Source organism: Aythya marila (assembly GCF_965140915.1).
Source record: "Aythya marila genome assembly, chromosome: 18".
In the NCBI taxonomy this organism is placed as follows: domain Eukaryota; kingdom Metazoa; phylum Chordata; class Aves; order Anseriformes; family Anatidae; genus Aythya; species Aythya marila.
Genome location: NC_139059.1, coordinates 49,102 through 69,697, shown reverse-complemented (window position 1 = coordinate 69,697; position 20,596 = coordinate 49,102). Strand labels below are relative to the sequence as shown.

Sequence of the window (20,596 nt, the reverse complement as noted above, 5' to 3'; positions counted from 1 at the left end):
ACTGCCTGATGTCAGGCTCTGCTATTAGGACAAGCAGAAGAATAGAAGGCACGAGGGACTGCATAAATAAAAGACAAAGTATGACTGTAAGAAACAATTACCCCTGAGACTAGGAAACAGGCGCATACGCTAAAGAGTATCCAGGAAGATAAATAAAAGGTTACACATTACAAGAAGCACTAACACTGTATCCCTAGAGCAAGTATTCTCAGGAACGACAGGAAGAGACTGATACACGGATGGAAGAAAGGAAAGCTACTGGCAAGCCAAGGACCAAGTACTCTGAGGGACGCTTTAAGTGCGGAGAGGGAGAAAAAGACAGAATTAAGCAAGAGAGAATGAAAACATTGCCTTGGGGAAAGCCAGCAGGCGGAAAGCAGATTGTGGAATGAGGAGTGAGAGGTCCCATAAGTGGCTCAGAGAGTCTTGAGTCTAGCGCTCCGAGGTAGAAAAGCACATGCAGATGGCAGGCAGACTACCGAGGTCGAGGACCCTGAAAGAAGGCAGTAGAGAAGAGCAGAGCATAACAGAAGATAATGCTTGGGACTCAAAGGCAGCAGATAGAGGGCACTTCGTGGCAGGGAGAGCAGAAAGACAGGTCCCCGATGAGAGAGGGGGCACAAGACGCACGGGTGCCGCGTGGCAGCCCTGAAGGACAAGCAGAAGACGCGCGGACGATACGCCTTCCGATGGCGCACGCGGAGTAACCCGGGCACAGCTTGGCTCCTACCAACGCCAACCCACCCGTCCTCCTGCTCGCGGCTATAGGCCGTGTCTCTATGGGAACCGTGGTGGGCCCCGCCTGCCCGGTGGGGGGGGCGTCACCATGGGAACCGCGGCCCCTGACGTCCGTCCCAGCGTTAGCCGCGGGCGGGCCTCTGGCGAGCAGGGCTCGTACCCAGTCCGCGCTCCGCCGGCCGCGGCCCCGCCCGCCCACCGCTGGCCCCGCGGCCGTCAGCCGCGAGCTGCCGCCTGCTCCAGCCTTGTTCAGTACCGCCAGTCGGTTCCCCTCGCTCCCCCCCCCCCTTCTTGCTCAATAAACCAGTGCTAATCGGTTTCTCTCGTAGCATTCGCTCCCAGCCACCTAGTACCATAATTTTTTTCTAGCATCTTCCCCGTTATCATACAGCAGTCCTTCCTTCACGTTGTGCGAGTAAGCACACACTCCTTTTTAATTCCAGCCTCTTTTAATAATACCCACTTCTTCCAACACACAGCCAACACTTGTGTCATAGTCCCAAATACCATTTAGCTGTTCGCATGTCTTCCTGTTTCATTCATTAGTATTAAACAATTTCTCCCTACTCCAGATCAGGAAAGAGCACCTCAGCCTATTGTGGGCACAGCTGTTTGAAACAGGAGTTGACAGAGAGCAAGCTTTCCATTCTCTCCTAACTCCCTGTGCATTGCTTGAAAAGCTTCAAAAAGCTTGTAAAACCCAAGCTTGGGCAAACTGAAACTATAGGTTATGCAGCACAGATAAGTATGTTCTGCTACCAAGCCACTTCATTATTCACAAATGTATCAATCAATTAAAACAGAGTACATCGTCTACGTGACACTGAGGAAGATGTAATGCATGAACTGGCCGTAAAGTGTGATTTTCTCTTAGTCACTCTAGATGACTTGCTTGTCTGGAAGTCACGAGGCAAACTTCCTGTAATGCTTTCTTTTTTTCTCTCATGCTTCTGGATTATACAAAATGCTTTGCCAGGTGAGAGACCTTTCAGAAACCTGAATGTTGCATGAATTGTAATTATACCTGAAGTATGCTAATTTTTAGAAAGTAGAACATTTTCAGTAGTTCTTACTTCTGTTTTCTTAGGGCATCGGAGAAAAAAAAATAATCCTGACCCCACATCACCTAAGTAAAGGATAAGTTATTTCCACTGGTAGCTATTATTGAAAATTAGAATCAGAACTAATAACTGGTCTTTTGAATTAAACTATGTTTCATTTAGCTACACAAAGTGTATCTACATATAATATCAAAACACTAACTTAATAAAGGGATTCTGTTAATTTGTTTACATAAATCACCTCTGGTTTAAAATACACAGTGAAATCTGGCCTCAAATCATCTTCAAAATCTTCTGAGCATACAAAAATTACACTGCAAGTCCAAACATAACTTACACTTTGCACTGGGCCTCTCAAAGCATTCATCGGAATCAATACATAGTAGGTGAATGCTTAAATCCATATACCATTTTGGCGTACTCCTTTTCTTACCCTGGGGTTGCTCCGCCTATCAACTGTGTTATCTTTTGCAACACTTCCTCCTCCCCTTCCCCCCCTTCGTTCAGATTAGCTGTCATCTTCTCCAAGGTATCTTCAGATAGCTCCTAGTCACACAAGTAATGCACGTTGGTTCCCCAAATGAGTGACTGGCAGCTTCTACTAATTCAATATTGCTTAGAATTGGTCAATCTTAATCTTAACAGTGAGTCAAAAAAGATTACAGTCTACACAACATGGAGTTTCGCATCAGGGTAGAAAGCCATACACCCCTAAAATAAATGCAGAAGACGTCCTGGTTTCACAGACAGAAATGAAAGGAAGCATTTTCTTTTATAACAAAAATTAACAGGAATTTAGAATGGAGAACCAGACTTTCTGATCTTACCAAACACTAGTGAGTTCGGGAAGATATAGCCACAAGGCAGATTTCAGCCACCTCTGAGACACAGCTTCTAAGTACAAGTCTTTGGCCCCATCACTGTATTGCAAAATAGCAACATTTACATGTGGCTTGGAACCACAAGGAATGTTTTTGGTGTAGGGAATACTACTTGACAAACAGTAAATGTAAGAAAAAATATATAAACCAAAACTAACATTTTAAAGATGATCTTCTAAATAAAAGTGGCCCAGCTTGCAAGGGACTCTAGAGGACCTTTTGATCCCCAGTATCTCTGAAATTTGGGTGCTGCTACTAAACAACATGTGTATTTAGGAAACACTTAAATTCCAGTTTCATCCAGGTTAGGAGAATTTGATTTCCATGTCTATCTGTACAATAACTGTGGGTTCTTATTTTTAAGACTATGCACATCTTTGTAGGTACAGTTCATGTTCCTCAAATGCATCTTGAAAGTAATAAAAAGGCCTTTATTTTCATACTTGCTTTAGAAACAAACTAAAAATTGTTGAAACCTCCACTCCAAATATTACTGGTCTTTCTGCAGTAAAGATCTTACAAGGGCTCTTTGTAAATGGTCTGCTGCATGTACCTTCTGAAGCAAAGGCAGAGATGTATGCCCACACAGTGCAGTTAGCGGTATCTGAAACCGTTTGAAACATTCAATGTTATTGTTAACGTTCTTAAAAACATTGCAGTAGAAATCTGTAATTAATATAACATGTTAAATTCAAGTGTAAATGAGAAAACATAGCCTCAAAAATAAAATATCTATGAAAGCTTAGTAAGAAAAAATATTTACAGGCACTTTGAAGGTAATATTTAGGACTTACCTACAAAGGGAACAGCAAAGAGTGCAGTTCGAATGGAATAGTAAACAATTAGTAAACTGCCAATCAAAAATGTTATGACACAGACACATCTCTACAGTTTAGGTGTTAAGGAAGGAAATTTGCCATAGGAAGACCTACGCTTAACAAAAATGAAGCTTTGTCCTAATGTCAGCTACTTGATTCCTATTACACTATGTTATTTCTATTATTCCTACAATCAGTAACAATCCTTCAGCCACTTTTTCCTCTTTGTAAGCCTGACTGCTAAAATGATAAAAACATGGACTGGATTGTGTGCTGTTAAGTGCTCTACAAAATGGAGCACCTATTCCTAGCCCAAGGAATGCTACTTTCTGTGCTACACTTCAAGAACCCACCACAACTTGCATGGCTGCTGAACATAGCAGTTGTTCACAGTTTTACACACACTCAGTTTTATAATTCAACATTTGTATGAATACCAGGAGAGCCACAGCAGATCAACAAAGACAGATCACTCCACCTGAATTTAAAAAGGAAGGAAGCTCATAGAAGTCCTTCTTATGTGAAGAAACAACAAAGGAACTGTGATCGCTCCGTGGAAAACAGAAATGGCAGCACAGAACAAACCTCAGCTACAGAGGCCGATTTGTTCATGAAAGCCCATGGCTCCTTTGGGTAGCTAGGGCAACATCCCATGCTGGCTGGATTCAGCCCCGCGTGGCGCCCCGCGAGTGCCTCAGAAAGCTCGTGCCGGTGCCGGTGCCCTGCGCGACGGCCTGCGCGGCCCCAGGCGTCCGCGGAGGCTCCGCTTCGAGCGGGCGCCCTTCCAGCCGCCCCGGCGAGCCGCTGAGCCGGGCTGCACGCGGCCGCGGAGCCCCTGCGCCGGCTCTGCGCCGGCTGGCCCGTAGCGGCGGGAAAGGGGGCACGTGGCGGCGCTAGGACCCGGGCGGCCCCGCTCCGGCAGGGGAGGGGCGAGCAGACGCGTCCTGCCTCGCCGAAGCGCTCCGCAGCCGGCGGGGCGCAGACGGGCTGGGACGGGTCAGCGCGGGCGCACGGGGTGAGCGGGCAGCGGTCCGGCGCGCTCAGGGCATCCCCACGCCGAGGCGCGGGACGTGACTCAGGTACCGAGGTGGAGCTCGCCGCGCGCGATGCTGCCGATCGCTTGGATGCGAGGGGCCGGGCGCCTCGGGCAGCGTGGGGAGCGCGGGGGTCCGAGCCGGGCGAGCCCTCTCCGGAGCACGGGCGGGAGACGGGCGCGCCTCCGCCTGGTGCCACTCGGGCAGTGCTCGGCGTGCGCGAAGCTTTGTGCGATCGCGGCGCGGGCGGCGCCGCTGCATCCCTCGTCCCGCGGCTGCGCGGGGGCCCGCTGGGGCGGTGGGCACGGTGCGCTCTGCCCCCACTCCGCTGGGCTCCCCGCGCGGGACTGGGGGACCCCGCGGCGGGGCGCCGGCTCCCGCTCTCGGTTCTCCCCGGCGCGAGGGGACCTGTTCTCAATCAGTGATGCACATATTTTAATTCAATTTATTTATTGTAACTCATGCTTAGGTACTTCCTACAAAGCATCTTGACAGGCCCCTGTCTGACACAGTAGCGCACTACTTGTGGCTTATCTGCTTAAATGCCAGCCATTTTAATCAAACATCCATTTCCAAAGACTGCTGTAATTCCCACTCCCTACAAAAGCATTATCATATTTGCCAATGCCTTCCCTGACCTCCTGTCCTCCCCAGTAGGGCTCCCCATGATTTTCATTCTCCCAGTTTGGTCTTCTTTGTTTTATCAGTTTTCTGGTTGTGCTGCATTTGCTTCTCTTAAGGGCTTGCCAGCTTTCACTATTCTCCTATCTCACTCTCCAAACTCCTGGGATAAACAAGTAATTCAGTGCTGTTTATACTTGCTGGTGGTGTTCTATACCAACGCTTATTATTAATCAGTCTCCTGTTCCCACTTAGCCTCAAACCATTTTGCTGTTGCTTCAGTGCTACACTAACACACATCATGAGTTACTAGCACACTAGAATGACACAGTGGATTCCCGCTGCAGGTTTATTTGTACAAAGAATGGTGATCAGTGTCCACTATATTATCAGGGTAAACTGTTCTGCAGGGGAAGTTAAGTTTGTTTGTTTGTTTTTATAATGAACATGTTAGAATTGTTTTCTTTATATTATCTGGGGAAAATCAGCTTATATTATAGCCTTTTTTTTCCTTAATGAGCATGTTACCAGCAAGTACCCCCAGCTTATGGTGGTCTAAAAGCAAAAAAGTCATGGATCTGCATAATAACTTGAAAATGAAAGATTAATTATTATTGTGACTTTCTTCTTACCAAGAAAAAAATATCTCTTTTAATCTCAAGATAAATATTTTCCTTAATTACAAACACAACTTGTAACGAACAGTTCACTCTTCTTGGGTACCACCTTTGAGACAAATACACTAGTTCTGTAACAATAGCATCATTGACCTCAGCAATTATTGTCTCTATATCAAATGTTCAGTTTCTGAGAATTGGGCTTATTTTTATGAAACCAATGTTGTTTGTTTGTTTTTATACCACACCTATTACCATAAGTGCAAATTTGTTTCTGTCAGCATCACAGAGGGACCTTGAGACCAGACGACACGTCCTTTCTGTGTGCACAGAAGCAATGACAAACGTGACTTAGGTTGTATTTGAATTTTATAGTTCCTTTCAGTATGCTTTCAAAAAGAGGAGTTACAGTATTAAATTTCATTCTTCGTGTATCATGAGAATTAATTTCAGCCCTGCAATTGTGGTGCTTTTGCAATTTGGCTTTCCAGTTGTTTACTGTAGAGAAATTACTTTGTATAAAAACAAAAACTGATAAGGATAGATAAATACTAATTAATGATTCAGTCCCATCATCAGCAGTACCTACATGCTTATTTTTGTGGAATACCATGGGACTGGTCTGATATATAAGGTGCTCGCATGCATGTGCATTGTATCTCAAGCTGGGCTAGCAAATGTAGCTGAATGTATTGGGGAAAGATCAGCTGGCCCATAGGTATCCTGTTACACAATCACTTTGGACAGTGCAGCTGCGTAACATGGCATCATATATCGATATATGTGACTTCACACTTCATTCACAATATGTCACCTTAATATCTTTATAATTTCCCTTGAGTTATACTTCTAACTGAACCACAACAGGTGTACTGTAGTAACAGATTCTGTTTTACCTTTTAAACTGCTGAGTGCCACACCTTAACAAACTTCCACTCCCTCAGAAATAAATATTGCAAAACAATACAAGACTTCACCCTATGACATCCTAAACTAAACAGTTTACCAACTGCTTTATCCAAAAAGCACTTAAATCTACCATCCAAGAGAGTGTGTTTCCAAGCATGTTTCCGCTGTTTCTAGCAGTGCCGGTGCCAGCGTTCTGCACTGGTGAGGAAGCCGTATTGCTGCCGCTCAATCTGCTGTTTGCATGTGTTTTTTTTTTTTTTTCGTTTTTTTTTTCCCTTCTTTCCCCTGTGCAGAAGCATTTAGAGTAAGGCAAGTCAAAGACCTTTCTGTGTGGATTACGAGCAAAAAAGTGCTATTTCCCAACAGAGGCAGGGTCCGGCATAGAGGGGAGGTGGCTGCCCCCTCTGTGTGTGAGGAGGGGCTGGGAGCACGATGGTGACAGGCGCTGTGCACTGGGGCAGGCACAGAGCTGCACAGCCTGAAGCCGAGAAGACGCCTGCGGGGCGCTCCCTGCTGCTGTGGGCACACTTTCTAGAGAGGCAGCTGCGAGGCTCAGTGCCCAGTTGCCTAACCAACCGTTTTCAGAGCGTTCACAGAGCCGAGTAACAGCATTAATGTCCTAATGTCCGGGGCTGTGGCAATGTCCTTACAGGGGACAATCCCTCAGACTGTGCTTTGCTTGCTTTGGCAGATTTGAATTGCCACTGTTGTGACAATGGGAACTCAGGAATGTAAGCCCCCAGGCTCTACACTGAAATGAAAGTTGAGCAGTAGTAGCAAAGGGATTGAGGAGGAAAGGCTGAATGTGGAGACCTTTGAATCCTAGTACCAGCCTGAAGCCAGTGATGGCAGGAACAAAGCCCATCTTGTGGGTGCCTCATGAGCCACTGGTGGAGCACTGCTCATGCACTGGAGCCAGTAGCTCTACGCTCCCAGGTGTGACCCAGATGCTGAAGGAGGAAGCCAGAGGCAGTGATGTTTTGCAGCAGCCGGAGCAGGGCTCCAGCTGGCACCAGCTCTGCTCAATGCCCAGACAGTGTAGTCTGGCCAATGGCAGTTGGGATGCAGGGCAACCCACTGCCCTCACAACACCCTATGAAGAGAGAATCGTTACTGCTTTCATTCCATGGATAAGAAACTAAACAAGGATCTCTACCTTGCTCAGCTTGGACTGCCTTTTGTGATTGTACATCTCTCAGCCTAGTGGGGTTCCAGTCTGAACTGGGACTCCTACATGGAAGTTCATGTTTTCTCTTTCATCATCATTATTTATTTCTATCTAGCCTTGAATTCCTAGGCAAGATTTCTAGCAAATCTGTCCTAGTTCAATGTGTTCTGGAGAAGTTCTCAAGCTACATGGGTCAGCCTACAGACTCACGAGTGTCCTTCTCACTCACACTGCTGACCATAAAGTACCGTGTAAAGTTGGTTACACGCTAATATTAATTCTTGCCATTTCTAGCTGCTACTCTTTATAAAACAAATGTCTTTCTATATATGCACTACATGCATTGTCACACCAAACCCACCCCTGACCATGCTACCTACAATCACCTCATATTTCCTTCAGAGACTGTATTAGTTCCCACGGCAACAGCATGAAAACACAGATTTAACTACACTTGCTCCCTTTGTTTCACACATTACCAAAGGAAGAACTCATTTATCATAGAATCATAGAATGGATAGGGTTGGAAGGGACCTTAAAGATCATCAAATTTCAATTCCCCTGCCACAGGCAGGGACATCTTCCACCTGACCAGGTTGCTTAAACCCCATCCAACCTGTCCTTAAATACTTCCAGGGATGGGGCATCCACAGCTTTTCTGGGCAGTTCCATTCCATTTATAATGGAAGGAATCTGGAATAAATACTGGCAATTCTATCACGTCTGTTTGTTTAGATCCTAAAACTCACCATCAGAGAGCTAAATGTGATCCTTTGCTTCTAAACAGGGCTGAACTAGCAAATACAAAAAGAAAAGCAATCTTTTGCAGTAGTTACCTAGTAGCCTCAAGAAGCGGAAGGCAATATCCCCATACCAAGCACTGGAAGCAAAATTATAAGAAAAAAAAATTGTGCAAATCAACCATGAGCCCATCTCCTCCGGTGCTGGCCCTAGTTTGCACAACCTTACAGAGGAACCTCACTGCTACTTCCTTTTTAGTTCTTCAGAAAGTAAATACAGTCAAGCCTAGCAAGCCACTCTACAACATGATGAAAGGAACGGGATGAAGTGAATTTCCTGCTCTGTATTTAGAGATGTGGTTCGTTTAGCTAAGGTTAGTGGTCTTTTAATTCTGATGTGTTAACATGAGCGATGCATGGATTAAACTAAAAGACCAAGACTAATGTATGAGTGCGCACAAGGTGGCATCTGAGGGTCTGGTATGTTGTTTTATGGTGATTCTTAGTCATACAATGAAAAGAAAAGTAAATGGATGCTATCGTTTCCCATAGCCTTATTTTTATGAAATGCTGGGAGTAGTACATGTTCCCTTATGTCTGCAAGTCTGGCCTTTTCACCATAACAGAAAACAAAACCATCTTAGAGCTTGTTTGTCTTGCATCAGGCAGGGCTGGTAAGTCATGTCGGCCAGCTGGAACAAAATGCTTCGCTTACCGCGTAACCTGCTCTGCTAGGCGCGGAAGAGCACGCGAGCGGCCGGTGAGGAGGGTATTTCTACCTGTCCCGAGCGAACGGAGCTCCGCGGGCTGCGAGCACTGCACGGGAGCCCTGCGTCAACCCTGCCCACACGTTCCCGCTGCGCGGCAGGGAAGGCGCACGGCAGGGCGGAGCGCCGTCCCCGGGTGGCGCGGTCGGCTGCGTCTGCTGCAATTACGGGAGGCGCCCCGCCCGCACGCCCGCCCAGTCACGTCCTTCACGTCTCAGTGCGGCGGCCTCCGGCGCGCGGGCTGCCGTGGAGGCTCGCGACACCGCACGTCGCAGCGGCGGGGTCACGCGGGGTCGCGGCAGCTGGGCCCGCCCCGCGGGCGCCGCCCTGTGCCACCGCCAGCGGTCCGTGGCCAGGGATAGGGCCCCAACCGGGGAAGCGCCCCGACAGGCCCGGCCCGACCCGCGCGGCGCCAGGGAGGAAGCGGCTCCGCGCATTCCCTGCTCGGAGACTAGTAGCCTAGTGGAGCCAGAGTGGGAAGGACCCGGGCCTTCCTCCGGGCCGAGTTTGCGGTGTGCCGGCTGCCGAATTAGCTTCCTGCTCCCCTGGAGAAAATCTGAGAAGCTTTGGCAGTTCTTTTCTGGAAGGAACAAGCGTGCTGCCGAATAGCTTTTGAGGGTGATTTGGCTCAAAAGCCACCTGCCACTGAGATTGTGTGGATGTACTTTACTCTTTGGGTCACATAATTCCTAGCGCATATCGACCATTAGGCAGACCTGTGTTTCTCAAAGCAGAAGCACTCTTTGGTGATGAACATCCTCTCTGATGTGCAACTGTGCTTGCATTCCTCTTTTAGGTAGTGCTATAGAAGAACACTGAGCCAACAGGAGTATTAATTGTCCTTTAAAGAAATTGCCACGTTTTATTCACACAAGATTTTATATATAATTTTTCTGAAGTTTCACTTTACAAGTCATGTCTTCTGTAATAAGGATACCTTACAAAAACTTAATTGATGTGATACCTAATATCATCTCTCTGATGTCTTCACTTAACAATAACACTGCCTCTTCAGTATTTTTTTTCCTCTTTTAAAGCTTTGTGGCATTTCTGTGTAGCACATAAAAGACTCACAAGAAAAAAAAATATTTATTAAGGAGTTTGTGGCTACAGATAGAAGGTGTAAAAGATAAGATTCAGTAAATAAAATATTAGAAAATTAAACTGATACTGTAATAACAACAGTAGAAAGCATTGCCACCAGGCACACAGTAAAACCAAACATTGATGAAGCTACTAACTCTGATCTTCCACAAAAACTGCCCATACTGATTTTCATTGTACTCTAGCTTAGGTGCTTACTTCATGTGTGGAAATTAATAGCTCATGAAAATTACCAAGAGACGTCTGTCTTTTCAAGATACCTGTGCATCAAGGCTGTATTGTTGACCTCAGAAAATCCATTTGTCCAGTGTTATACAAAACACTTGTGATGCGCTGGGATTTTGCATCCAGGTCTTCTAAGTGAATAGTCCAAGCGTTTCATGTAAAAGGTCTTGTGACAAAAATGACAGACTTTAATGCAGTAGTTACATATTTATGAAAGTTGAATACATCACTGAACTGCTGTAATGGCTCTGTTTTTTTTTATGAAATGGTGGTTCAGTTGAAACACAGGCTTGATTTTGGGAGAGCTGTGAAGGGATGTTCATTAAAAATTCTACTGTCTCATTTTTGTGTCATTTTTTGTAGATTAGTAAGCCTTAACGAGGAATAGTTAAAAAGCACTGCATCTTCAAGATTTCTGTTAAAAATAGTCTGATATCTTGTTTGTAACTTTAATTGTAGTATAGGTTCTGCCTATTTTGGGTAGATAACGGCCCCCAATGTCTGTAAACTGATTCTTGTAAAATGTTCTTCTGTAAAATGTCTGTTTCTTGTTTCTTAGGGAACACTCTTGAGCTTTGTCATGGGAGCTGTAGTAGCTGATGATGGTCCATCTGGTGTTAAAGCCCCCGATGGAGGCTGGGGCTGGGCTGTCCTTTTTGGCTGTTTTATCATCACAGGATTCTCCTATGCCTTTCCTAAAGCAGTTAGTGTTTTCTTCAAAGAACTTATCCGTGAATTTGGTATTGGATATAGTGACACTGCTTGGATTTCCTCCATTTTATTGGCCATGCTTTATGGAACAGGTAGGTAGTTCTCTGGTTTTGAACCATTGTTGCATCATACAGTGTTTGTAAATAATACGGCGATTCGCAGTGTGAATCATGATGGTGTGTCATTACTTGTGTACAAGTAAGGCATTCCAAGAATTATTGTCAAGCACATAAATCCAGAAATTATTTAGGCACATACAGCTTCCATATAAAATTAAATCTCTGTAACTTCGTAACTAAAGGCTCCATAACTAAAGATGATGGAAAAGAAAAATTGCACGACACTGTAAATGGAAAAGATGAAGTATTTGACTCTAGAGAAAGGCACAACCTCCTGGATTGGCCTCAGTGTGGGCAAAGTAAGGAAAGAAATGTGAACTGACATGAAATCAACTGCAAAAATTGGTTTATCTTAACAACTGTAACTTGGTCTTCTTGCCTAGGTCCACTCTGTAGCGTATGTGTCAATCGCTTTGGCTGTCGCCCTGTCATGCTGGTGGGTGGCCTTTTTGCATCAATGGGAATGGTGATAGCCTCCTTCTGCACAAGCATCGTTCAGATCTATCTAACTGCAGGTGTGATTACTGGTAAGTAATGTGCATGATTGAAAATGACCTAACTAATATGTTTGCTTTAGGCTGAAGTTTCATATAAATGACAAATGTCTAAACTATTGGGATCATCTACATGGGCTTTTATAAAGACAGAAGATAAATTTGCATTTTTTTAAATTATTTTAAATGAATATTATCTTTTCTGGTATGTTTAATAGCCACTGCTGTTATCAGTGAAGTGAAACTGTAGAGTATAAGAGGAATAGGGGTGAAATTCTCTTACAAATGTTACCTGGGAATTCTTTTGTCCAGTTGAAGAAAAAGCAATCTTACACTATGAATCAGAAACCATGCAATTAATTTTTTTAAAGCAATATTGGAGGGCAATATTGATTTTTTTTTTTTGTACATTCTATTACAGGTTTGGGTCTGGCACTTAACTTTCAGCCTTCACTCATCATGTTAAACCGTTACTTTGATAAACGTCGGCCCTTAGCCAATGGGCTGTCTGCTGCTGGGAGCCCAGTGTTTCTTTGTGCCCTTTCACCATTGGGGCAGATACTTCAACATGAGTACGGTTGGAGAGGAGGATTCCTTATACTGGGTGGGATGCTGCTCAACTGTTGTGTATGTGGAGCACTAATGAGACCTTTGGAGCCACCCAAAAAGTCTGACGCTACCAAAGAACCTGCTGAGAAGAAAGCAAAGAAAAAACTTCTGGATTTCAGTGTATTTAAAGATGGTGGCTTTGTAATCTACACACTAGCAGCATCTATCATGGTGCTTGGACTCTTTGTTCCCCCAGTTTTTGTTGTGAGTTATGCCAAGGATTTAGGGTGTCAGGACACCAAAGCAGCATTTCTTCTGACTATTCTGGGATTCATTGATATTTTTGCTCGGCCTATTTGTGGAATGGTAGCTGGTCTCAAGTGGGTTAGACCACGCTGTGTCTACCTCTTCAGTTTTGCTATGATTTTTAATGGCTTTACAGATCTCATGGGTTCTATGTCTGTTGATTATGGTGGCCTGGTGGTCTTTTGCATTTTCTTTGGCATTTCTTATGGAATGGTAGGTGCTCTTCAGTTTGAAGTTCTCATGGCTATTGTTGGTACCCAGAAGTTTTCCAGTGCTATTGGTTTAGTGCTCCTGGCAGAAGCTATGGCTGTTCTAATTGGCCCACCATCAGCAGGTACGTATTCAATTCCAGCATTCAAAATAATTTGTTACATCTATTTATACAAATTGTATGATAAAGGAGAAAAAAGACAAAATGAGGCACTCAAGAAGTGCATATTTTACTCATGTTTGCACATGCTAACACAACTTTCTGCAGCTGCAATCAGAAACATTCCAAAACAGAGCGGAATGATCCTTCTTGGATCTACTTCAGGATTGGTTAAATTGCCATCTGGAGATGCTGCTCTTTCTTCCCTCTAAGCATGAACTGGAACTCTTATTAGATGGCATTGTATGAGATGAGTTTCACACAGAGTGAATAAATTTGATGAAGTTCAGACCTCTTTGGATTTGGAATTGAGTGTGAAACCTGTCAATTTTTGTTGGAAAGTACTAGGATAGATTCTGTATAACCATGGTAGATTTTAAGGAGGAAAAGCTTCAGAAGATGAAGAGGAAAAAAACTTACAAGGAGAAAACCTCAGGAAGGTAGATTGACTGCTTCTGCTGCACGTTTCACAACCCAAGAATAAGGGAACATTGCAAAATATTATTTTACCATAATTTGAATCCAAAATCACAACTTCATTATTAAAGTACATAAGTTTAACAGACACTGTACTGCAAATAACAACACTTCAGTGTCATAGAATGTTTAGTGTTTACACCAGACACTGAAAACCACCTATTGTCTTTGTTGTGACAGAATCCTTTATGGAAAAAACAGTACTGTGCTTTGCTTCCTCTGATCTTCAGGTTTAAAGGGAAACTTTCTTCACATCCTTTCTCCCCTTTTTTCACCTTCACCCAGTCTCTTGAAAATCTGGCTAAAGCATCAGAAGCAGTCAGTTACTCCAGGCTGCCTATTAAATGAAACTTGCATTTTAGCAGGCCATTTGACTCCACAGACATTTGCACTGCCTGCGTAGAAAGGAAGGTGGGAGAGGAAGCTGACCGTACAGATTCTGGCCATGGATTTTGATCTGAAATATGTGACACTTGTCTCATCTCCTGCATATGAAGACTATGCTGGTTTTATTTCAGCTGAATTGCATGATACTGTGTGTGTGAAAAATATTTTGTTGTGAGGTTGTTAAAGTGCTATTTCAAAAACTTGGTTATAGTTATGGTACTTCTAGGCAGGAGACATTTAAATTTTTAAAATGCAGAGAAAAAATCTTTGCAATATAATCACTTTTGTCATTTATCTGGAATATTGTCTTTTTCAGGAAAACTCTTGGATGTAACACGGAGGTACATGTTTGTTTTTATTATTGCTGGAATTGAAGTTACCACCTCAGCACTTGTATTGGCCTTGGGAAATTTCTTCTGCATTAAGAAAAAATCAGAAGAACCACATACAAAAGAAGCAGCAGCAGAAAGAGAGGAACTAAACAAATCTGAAGACAAAACTCCTGAAGATGCCAAGGTGGACTCTATTGAAGTGGAACAGTTTCTAAAAGATGAGCCTGAAAAAAATGGCGAAGTTGTAACTAACCCAGAAACCTGTGTGTGAGTGTGGCAGAAAATTGACAAAGTCTTTAGAAGAGAGTCAAAGATTTTCAACGCTATTTATTTTAGAAATAGAACTAGTTTAGGGCTGGGCCATCTGCTTTATTAACTGGAGGACAGTCAGCTGATGAAGTCTCTCTGAGAGCTGTTTTATGAGACAACCTGTTATCAGAAAATTAGCTTTATCGGTAAAAGGTGAAACGGTGTGGTTATACTTTTTATGTAAACTAAAAGGCTTTTATAAACACAAGTAGAATCTTGCTATGCATCACCAGAAACTGTTCACTTGTAAGAGATGTAGGAAGGATATATCTTAAAAAAAGTGGCACTATATGTATGCTTTCAGACAATATGGATGAAATTGCTGTGTTGTGCAGCTAAATGTAACTTCCCTTGACGTGTTCTTTGTGAAGGAGAAAGAGTTTGAGATGGAGAAAAATCTCAGGAACTTAAAAGGTCTCCATTAGGTCTTTGAATTTCTTACTTTTTTAGATTTTCAGATTAATTGGCTCAACCCTAATATAATTTTTATATCTGTTACTTTGATTTATTCCAGCATATTTCTCTAAGTTCTGTCTAAATATGTAATCTTTGTAATTATCATCTGGAAACTGTACGCAGAAAGGTACATTGCTGAATACTGTCTTCAGCAGATTACGCAAGTGATATTCCTAGCTAATGCTGAAAGAAAAATAAAACAAGCAGATTCAATCCCAACAGACAATAAGCAAAGTTAACCTCCATTCACGTATAGTTTTCAGTACAGTTTCCCTGTAACATTTGAAAATATTACAAGTAATATCCAGAAGATGGAAATCAGGTTTTCTAGGCTCTTCTGAAAGAGTATCCATTTTGTATATAAAAGAAACATTTTAAGTGTCCAGATCACATATAACAAGATAGATATACGTTTGTTAACTGAGGGAAAAGGTTGAGACTGCTTTGAAACATGTTAGCTATCTTTGAAATGCAATGTTAGCAACATAAGAAGGACTTAACATTTTTTTTTTTTAATTTTTATTATTTTATTTTTATCCCACTTCTCTATCCTTTTGCTTAATCTGTAGAAGTTCAGGGTGCCATTCTTGTTGTTTGAGGAAACATCGTGCAATTGTTGATCACATTTGTGACAGCACTGCATAGGAGCCCATCAAGAATGGGGTCTGCTCTACTACTTGTTCATTGCACAAACAGCACAGGGAGGCTGCACAGTCCTTAAAACTCTAACAGTGCATGAAGAGGAAACACAAAGAGATCGGACAAGGTAGTGACAGCAGATTTGAAAGAGAAAAGATTCATTGTCAAGACTTTGGATTGGGAAGAAAGGTAAAAGGAAGGCATTCTACATTTTCCACTTTTTTTTCCCCCCAACCAAATACATAGAAGAAATGTAATCTACAAAATCATGCTACTTCAACCCAACTTTCAGATATGTTTATAAAAAGCTCTGTAAGATTTGCGACTGCAGTAACACTCTTCAAAACAAGCTTACTTGTAATGGATTCAATTTTTCTTCTTGATAGCAGGAACATTGGCTTTGACGTTCCACATCTCTTATTAATTAAAATACGTAAGATACTAATCCCTAAACCTCTGTATCCCTGCATAACAAAGTAACATCATTAGTTGTCTCATACTTTTATCATTTTAGCAGAAACACAGAGTAAAACTAAGGAAGGCCCCAAACCATTAACCATTCCCTAATTTATTTTGCATACCAGCTTCCACTCTGTTAATTTTTTCAAAATGGTTTTGCATTGTTAGGACAAATTTGCACAGAAATTGAAATCTTAGGATCATGTTCTCCTCTCCCGTCCGCCCCCTTTGGACTGATCTTAAATGGAAATGGATGCTGTACTGAACTAAAAGGTTTATATTACATATAGGACGTTAAAACTTTTTTTTTTTTTTTTAATGTATTTCCTATTTATCAGCAGAAATTGCACTGGCATGTCCAAGTCATCAGAATTTAGTCATACAACTTAGTTCCAGTTTGCCAAAGATTAAATCAGCACTTGGAATACTACTCTGCTAGCCCCAGAAGGTCACCATGTCAAAGGGCAAGAGGAAAATGGAAACCACAGAGCCTGTTTCAGATGATACAATAGGGCCCAATACAGCTTGCAGATTTAAGTTTTGCATTCCATTTCAAAATGTAAAAACTAGAAACCTTCCAAATGTGAATGCAGATTCTGAAATAGTCATTTTTGTCCTATTATGGGTTTTGATCACCAAATTTCTTTGCTATACTGTTATCATGGAACTAAATAGTTGTTTCTGTGACCTTAGGGTTTGATAATTTTAAATACATTCTGCAGGAATTGGGACGTGATGATCCTTGTAGTCCCTTCCAAATCAGGATATTCTGTTATTCTAGATTCAGATTTTAACTTCTATAAAATTTTGGCTTATACTGACTTCATGGACTATGTTTCATTTTCCGTAGGTAACTTCACCGTTAAGATGGAAACCAGAAATGTTAAGTTACACTTTTACATGACTGGGGCAGATGAGGGAGCTATTAAGACAAGGGAAAAACATTTCAGCAAGATCCCTGAAAAGCATGTATCCAACTGCTTCTACAGCCACGGCCACAAAGGCCTCTATATTGAGCTCCTCCTCCCCCCCGATATAAAAAAAATAAAAAAATAAAAGCACCAATTCATTAGACTCCTAGTGCTACCTAAGAACAACAGCTAGAAACTTACATACAGAAGGAGAAGATTGTATCTGAATCCCTTTCTCTTGGCAAGATTAGCCTGCTTCTCATTAATTTTATTCTGCTTATAAATGCACAAAGAATTGCTTTTAAACCCATCCAGGTATTTTTGGTACAGTACTTCTTTAATCTCAACTCTGTAGAGATGCAAATCCCATATGTGCAGTTTGTGAGACGTGCTCTTTCATTTATTTTGAGAATGGGGGTGGTCGGAGTCAGAAAGCATTGCTGAAGAGAGTAATTGCTTGGAGGCACAAACAGAATAGTGCTGTGCAACATAGATGTAGATGAACCTTTGTTCATCCTTCACCTATTAAAAATTTTGAGACTTGAAAACTGAAAAGAAAGGTTGGAAGGCAGGTAACTGTACAACTGAATTACCAAACATTTCAGCAACATGCTAAGTTGCTCTTGCATCTGCTACTGGTACATATATAATTTTTTTTTTACATATAGTTCTGGAATCTATTTAAGAAGTCTGTAAGAGAAACAACTGAAATCCGAGATGAAAAAATATCTAACTAGTATAATACAAAACAGATGAAAAACTATTTTCACAGATTATTTATCTGAAACTAACGAACGGTCTCTTAATGCACAGGCTAGCATAATGCTAAATGTTTTTTAGATCTCTGTATATTCTATAAATTGTGAGCTATAGGAATTATGGTTAAAATATTCTATGCTTGATCATATAATGGATCTTAGGCCCATAATTTCTTAATACAAAAAGAGGGTGTGCGTATACATGCCTGTAACACAGAATATATCAACAGGTGAGCACGTATGTATGTATGTATCAAACATGCAGAATACAAAGTAGAGTGGAAAAGAGATCTGTTTACGGGACAATGAGCAATCCATTGTTGAAACTATTTTATTCCTCCTCCTACACAAACGTAAGTTTACTTTTTATTGTTGTTATTGTTACTTCTCAATAAAAGATCTTGATCAGAACCCACAAGATCCCTGCTGAACTAAAAATCTTGAAGTCATGGAGCTTTCTGTTTAAAATCGCAGTCTATTTTTTTTTTTTGTCCTTATATACATTACAGCAAGTCTTCAGTAGTACCAGCTGCTATAGCACCTAGTTCCCTTAAGCTGAGAATTGAGATAGTATGAAAGACTGGACAGTTGTTGTGCTTGTTAGTATTAAATCCCACCCAAACAAAGTGTTAGGTGATGTAACATCATTCTCTAAGAAGAAATGAAAAGATTCCAAAAATCAAGCGCTCAAACTTAAAAATTAAATTCCCGAGTACACTCATATATGTACCTTTGTTACCTGCCAAAGAAAATTTTAAATTTTGTAGGCAATCATAAACAGAGGGTTTTCAGGAGCATGCAAACTCTTAGATTTTAAATAGTAAGTACTGATTTATGTATGCCTGTCTGTCTCTCTGCTACTGTTTTCTTGGGGATTATGTGAGTACACTTCAGTTTTGTGCAAGTAAGACGACATTTTATTTCCTGTTAATGCACTTTAATGTTATATGTACATTTATACCTAGATTTGTTTTATGCTTTTCTAGTAAACAGTTGCAAATATAGTGAATAAATATTTATTTGGTTGTCTATAACTGTGGATGTGAGAAAAAAAAGCTTAGAAAAAAACACCTTTAATGCCCAGATTTGGAAATTGGGTTCCATTTGCACATGCTCACATAGCTATACAAATGCAGTGTGCTTACAGAGAAAAAATAACAGGAAAGAGTGAGCTGTCAGGCAGACAGAATTTGATGTCTGCAAGGGGACTGCTTTTGCAATGACTCAGTTTGACCACTTCTAAAATGGAAAAGGGCTTCCTTCTGCAAATGATTCTGAAGATCACTTTTAATCATCAACTTACTTAAAATAATAGCTATTAATTTTGTGGTGCTTCACTTAGGAGTTTTTGTCCTCTACAGAGTGCTCCAGGTTGCATTTGCAGGTGAAGTTTTACAAGCTGCTTTGACTTATAAAGCCCTAAATATTTTGAGTACTGACCTGTCAGTAAGTTGTCTTTATCATCAAGTGATACCCTTTAGCATGCTCTTTAGAACTTGAAAGCTCCTAAAAAAATATTGCCTCATAATGTATTTAACTTGGTATTTTTTGGATACCCACCTAAGATGCCTCCTCAAAGTATATTTTCAAAGCTGCGCATATGTGCATCAAAATTACAGTCTATTTAATGCAGTAAGAGAAGCATTTTGTTATCTAGAAGCATGGATACTTGGGAAGTTTACATCTATTTGTGCCTAACACTAAGCATCTCTCTGCTGAGCAATCTGGGAAAAATCTCTTGAAGTTCATCTTCAAAAGTTTCAGTGTATTTACACTTTGGAGATCCTAAGTCTAGTTTACATAAAATGTACATTTGAATAAATGCATGATTACTTTTTTTTTTTTTAATTGTTATTATTTTTTTTTAGTTTAGTCAGAAGTCGTAAGACTTAAGGTTTAATCAAATACCTTGCTACCTTACCGGCCAGCTCAAGCCATGTCCTACTGCAAGAATGAATGTTATTGGGTGGACCAAAGTGACAGACTTCAATAGCACATAGTCACAGCACATCCTTGTGAAGGAAAACCACAGTTTATCTTTGCATCTGGTATTCTCTTAAGTCTGAAACGAGTCCAGCCATTCACCGTGGAGGAAAATGGGCATGATCTGAACTGCACTGCTTTTGTTCCCTGCAGCTGGACCCAAAACAAGAAGCCTGAAGGAAGGTGATCTGCTGATATCTGAAGAGTAAACAACTTTGACAATAGCAGAGGCATTGCATATGAGAAGCAACAGATTTGGAATATATATCTTAACATATCTTCTCAGTATTTCTGACACAGAGCTACTCTTTGTGGTAGTAGGAAGAATGTGCATCTACTGCAAAAGTAGGAGCTCTTAAAATCTTCTGGTGACCTGGTCTGTGACATCAGTGATCCTGCACTTGTCTGAGAAAGTATGGAAAGTTAGAGGTAAACAGAGTAAAAAGCTACTTACCTCTAGTTATATGCCGTTTGTTCTTGGACCAATCTCAATACCTGCTTCATCATCTCAGCAACATTCTGTCTGGCAAGTTCCTCATAAGTCCTAGATGAATGCTTCAGAACTTTAAGAAATGAGGATAGCTATTGCCCTTCTGACTCTTTGCCTACCACTGTTTCAGCTGTTTAAATGTTTTCAGTGGAAAACTCTGAAG

General features: G+C 41.8%; 2 protein-coding genes across 2 annotated transcripts in view; one reads left to right on the top strand and one right to left on the bottom strand.

The window, feature by feature from the left end:
* Nucleotides 1-758, bottom strand: part of CCDC57 (coiled-coil domain containing 57) — a gene marked incomplete at its 3' end in the record, with an annotated part of 30,709 nt that extends 29,951 nt beyond the window's left edge. The window contains exon 1 of the mRNA XM_082774888.1: nucleotides 745-758. The remainder of the gene's footprint in view (nucleotides 1-744) is intronic.
* Nucleotides 759-4,465: 3,707 nt separating this feature from the next.
* On the top strand, nucleotides 4,466-19,029 carry SLC16A3 (solute carrier family 16 member 3). Its single transcript, XM_082774889.1, has 5 exons — nucleotides 4,466-4,577; nucleotides 11,243-11,486; nucleotides 11,897-12,040; nucleotides 12,429-13,196; nucleotides 14,413-19,029. Exons 2-5 carry the CDS (start codon nucleotides 11,264-11,266, stop codon nucleotides 14,697-14,699), a joined length of 1,422 nt encoding a protein of 473 aa, XP_082631015.1. The 5' UTR covers nucleotides 4,466-4,577; nucleotides 11,243-11,263; the 3' UTR covers nucleotides 14,700-19,029.
* The last annotated feature ends 1,567 nt before the right edge of the window (nucleotides 19,030-20,596 follow it).

What these genes read in the sequence shown, in the direction of transcription:
- SLC16A3 (XM_082774889.1), top strand. Translation starts at nt 11,264, where the DNA reads ATGGGAGCTGTAGTAGCTGATGATGGTCCATCTGGTGTTAAAGCCCCC. An exon ending in GGCCATGCTTTATGGAACAG is followed by an intron (nt 11,487 to 11,896) that starts GTAGGTAGTTCT and finishes CTTCTTGCCTAG; the next exon opens with GTCCACTCTGTAGCGTATGT. An exon ending in AACTGCAGGTGTGATTACTG is followed by an intron (nt 12,041 to 12,428) that starts GTAAGTAATGTG and finishes ATTCTATTACAG; the next exon opens with GTTTGGGTCTGGCACTTAAC.